Genomic DNA, 3,980 nt, shown 5'->3' with positions numbered 1-3,980 from the left:
TTCGTCGTTGCTACTTGTGGTAGAAGTTGAGGTGTTGGGTTCAAAGCGTTGACTCGTAGGCAGACGTTATAGTATCCCTCATGGCCAACTTGGTTGGGTGAGGTCTCACCTTTTCGAGGACTTTCACCCACGGAATCACTGTCGAACTTACTTAATTCGGCCCGAGTAAGTGTTTTTCGGTGATTCCCAGCAAAAATATCACCGTATAATCAATGATCATTACTTATGAATTCACTGAATCGAATAAAAATATCGCCGTATGATCAATGATGATCACTTATAAATTCACTGAATCGAATAAAAATATTACCATTTGATCCATGATATCACTTATGAATTCACTGAATCGAAGACTCCACTATTCTTTCTAAAGATAGCCGATTTTGATCGTAATCGTCTCGGACGATTCTGGCAGAATCGCCAAAAATGTGAGGGGTTTAATTAATAATTAACCCTTATTTTGTTTAAGGGCGATATCCGTAGATATCGCAACTTTATTTATTGAGCTACACAGTAGTACAAGTCCGTAAACCGATACGCATCTAGCATAGAGCTATGTCTGTCGAAAGAACTGAAGGGATGCTACAAAGGCAGGTCAGTTTGAGGTCCCAACTATTTGGAACCCGGAGTAGGGGTGACTACGAACTCGTCACAATACCCCGGTAACAAAGATGCATTCACTTCTGTTGAATGAGTTTCGAAGGCTTCTGTATTGCGTATCTATCACGGGAATTCCAAATTGCCGCCGATTTGTTTTCTAAAGACTTTTAGTCGTTATAATTTTTTTGACTGGCTTATATGCCGTAAAAGACTAATAACTAATACAGCAAAAGGCAACTAGTAGACCTGCGCATGATTTCTTTTAATCTTTCGATAATTTATAAATTAAAAAAATCGTGTGAAATATGGCTGCTTAACCCCGAAAAAGTCGCTCTCATTCAGAAAAAAAGAAAACGATTTAAAATACCCTTGCTTGAAATGGTCATTGCAGTACATGGCAGATTCGAAGCTGCTTGAGAAAATGACCGATTCACATAGTCGCAAACTGATTCTGTTTTAACTTTCTGAATCTGCAAATGACAGATACGCAATTCACCGACTCATCTTTTCAATGGATTCTTTTTTCCTGGGTGCTAATATACTATTTTGAAGTTTAATTAAAAGATCTTGTCTGTTTTGGCGTATCTCGTTCCATTTACGAGATACTTCATATTCACACCAATTGTAAACATCCAAAACAAAAATTAGATAGCTCAAATAATCGAAACCCGTAGATTCTGAATTTCTAACTTTCTCGTAGATAATTTCAAATTTTAATTTTTAATCCCTTTCAGTTGGTCTAATTAGTAGCCTAGTCGCATAGGCATCGGCATACCGATTTTCGCTAACACTATAATATATACTGCTAACACACCCTTTTTCAAAAAACTCACAGACTAAATTTATTGGGTGAAATAGCCTTTTAAAAATTTATATGGACACTTGACGGGGAACCCAGGCATGGAAAAACAACGGGTACAGGTACTGCTGAAGAAACAACATTGAGTAGGCACTGACCCGTGCGGTTTCTTTGCTTTTTCAGTGCGTTTTCATCGGCAGGGTACTGATTTAGGATTTGTTTAATTATTCGATGACTACGACACCTGCTTTATATCTTCGCTCACTCACTCCCACTACATCACTGTCAGAGTGAGTGCGTGAGCAAAGAAATGTAACAATACAACTACAACTACCCATCTCTGTAATATAACTATCTTCTACTATTTACAATTGCTGCCTCACTCCGTCTGTGAGACGGCACAGAAATGACTTTGATCACAACAAAAAGTTTTATTAATTAATTATTCACAATCCTGTTTTCCGCCTCATAAGTGGACTAAAGAATCAACATTTTTATTATATTCTGTAACATTATTATAACTTACGACATCGTGCAATTTTTATCACTTTAAAACTGGAATAGAATACCACAACATAACCTCTTTTAGGTACATGTCTCTATTGAATTACACCATAAATACTTACAGGCTAAAATCTCTACTACCAACATCACTTCCTCTATTTTACATTTTAGGATCAAAAATGCCCATTTTTGTATTTTTGATAAGGAAAACCGACGTGTTGTAGAAACGTCATATTGTATTCTGAGGGATCTCTCAGAATGATAAAATAAACCAATTGTGACCAGTAATTTACAAAAAACCTACATCTCATTCTCTAATAAGTAATTTTAGTTTGACACCATTTAACTAAAAATCTGGATAACATGTAATTATTAATAATATTTTATATTCATTTATACCCAGGAAACAAAAATCTATTCACTTATGTTGAATGGGTTTCGAAGGCTTTTAAATTGCGTATCTGTCACTGGAATTCCAAAATTGCCGCCGATTTGTTTTTTAAAGACTTTTAGTCGTTATAATTTTTTTGACTAGCTTATATGCCGTAAAAGACTAATAACTAATACAGCAAAAGGCAACTAGTAGACCTGCGCATGATTTCTTTTAATCTTTCGATAATTTATAAATTAAAAAAATCGTGTGAAATATGGCAGTTTAACCCCAAAAAAGTCGGTCTCATTAAAAAAGAAGGAAACCGATTCAATATAACCTTGCTTGAAATGGCCATTGCCGTACATGGCTGATTCGAAGCTGCTTGAGAAAATGACCGATTGCCCTAGTCACAAACCGATTCTGTTTTAACTTTCTGAATCTGCAAATGACAGATACGCAATTCCCAGAGTCGTCTTTTCAATGGATTCTTTTTTTCTGCGTAGACACAGTACCCGCTGTTCACATTCTATTTTAGTTGTTGGTCGAATTAAAGTTATATTAGACTTCTGTTTATACAAATAGTATTTTTAAATGAAAAATATCTTAATTTAAAAAAGCCCTTATATTTTCAAAAAGTCTGTGATTTCCCCTAAAACTAAACTATTGATTCGCTGTGATAACTGGAAAGGGTTTTAGGATGTTTTCATTATAAAGTTTTTATTAATAGTAACTGAGAAAGCACCTGCGTATGTCCACCCCAAGCAGCAGCTCTTAAAGCTGTCCATCCATCACAATCCGCATGATCGGCAGAAGCACCTGCAGCCAAAAGAACCCTAACTACATCCGCATAACCATGTCTCGCTGCCAGATTTAAAGGTGTTTGTCCATGGCGATCAGTAGCTTCCAATTTCGCCTGTTTCAATAATATTTGAAAGATTTGCATGCATTAAAAAACGCGTTTTTATGATATTTAAAGAATAATTATTCTTAATAAAATAATTGGATATTAATTTTCTTAAGCAAAAAAGAATTTCATTTGTTCAGTAAAATTAAGCTTTTACCTGAGGACAGGCAACCAAAGCCAATTCCAACAATGATGCATTTCCATCTGCTGCGAGTGTATGTAAAACAGTTCGTCCACATGAATCTGCTTGATTAATGTCTCCAGTTTCCCCGAGTATTTCTGTCAAGGGTTCGCCAGGAGATTCGTCCATGGGGCTCACATCTTGTGAGACCTTTGCCGCGAAAGAACAAAAAAACATTATGGCTTTTTCTACTTCTACTTCACTTATCTAGTTACAAAACTTCACAGGTACATAAGTACAAGTTTTTATGTAAGGGGCCGTTCACATATTACGAAACGTGTCAGGGGGGGGGGGGGGGGGGGGGGGGGGGGGGGTCATCAACTGCGTTACGTAACGTCGATTTTATGCGATAATCGATTCAAATTTTAGCGCGGCTTTTATTAGGTTTATGTTGGCAATGAGTTGTGTTGATATTGGCGTTTTGTATGTCCCTTTTTTATTTTGTTTCTTGTGCAATAATAAACAAATATTTTATAAACTAATCATTCTGCGTTTGAAATTATTAATGTAGAAAACATCAGACAGTAATATTTGAATATTCTATAAGTGATATTAGGATGCACACTGTTTGAAACGCTGTAAAATGGCAAAATCAAGATTTGTGACGTTACCGTGGGGG

General features: G+C 36.0%; 1 protein-coding gene across 1 annotated transcript in view; it reads right to left on the bottom strand.

Annotated features, from left to right (window-relative positions):
- The window catches only part of LOC117176076 (ankyrin repeat domain-containing protein 50-like), a 57,663-nt gene that overhangs the window by 34,467 nt on the left and 19,216 nt on the right, over nucleotides 1–3,980 (bottom strand). The window contains exons 3-4 of the mRNA XM_033366091.1: nucleotides 3,338–3,511; nucleotides 3,019–3,189 (exon numbers count right to left, since the gene is read on the bottom strand). Of these exons, the coding sequence (XP_033221982.1) occupies nucleotides 3,019–3,189; nucleotides 3,338–3,511 (345 nt within the window). The remainder of the gene's footprint in view (nucleotides 1–3,018; nucleotides 3,190–3,337; nucleotides 3,512–3,980) is intronic.

The sequence above is a fragment of the Belonocnema kinseyi genome, chromosome 7, assembly GCF_010883055.1.
Source record: "Belonocnema kinseyi isolate 2016_QV_RU_SX_M_011 chromosome 7, B_treatae_v1, whole genome shotgun sequence".
NCBI lineage: Eukaryota > Metazoa > Arthropoda > Insecta > Hymenoptera > Cynipidae > Belonocnema > Belonocnema kinseyi.
Note: the sequence above shows the minus strand (reverse complement) of the source record. Positions and strands in the feature narration are given on the sequence as shown.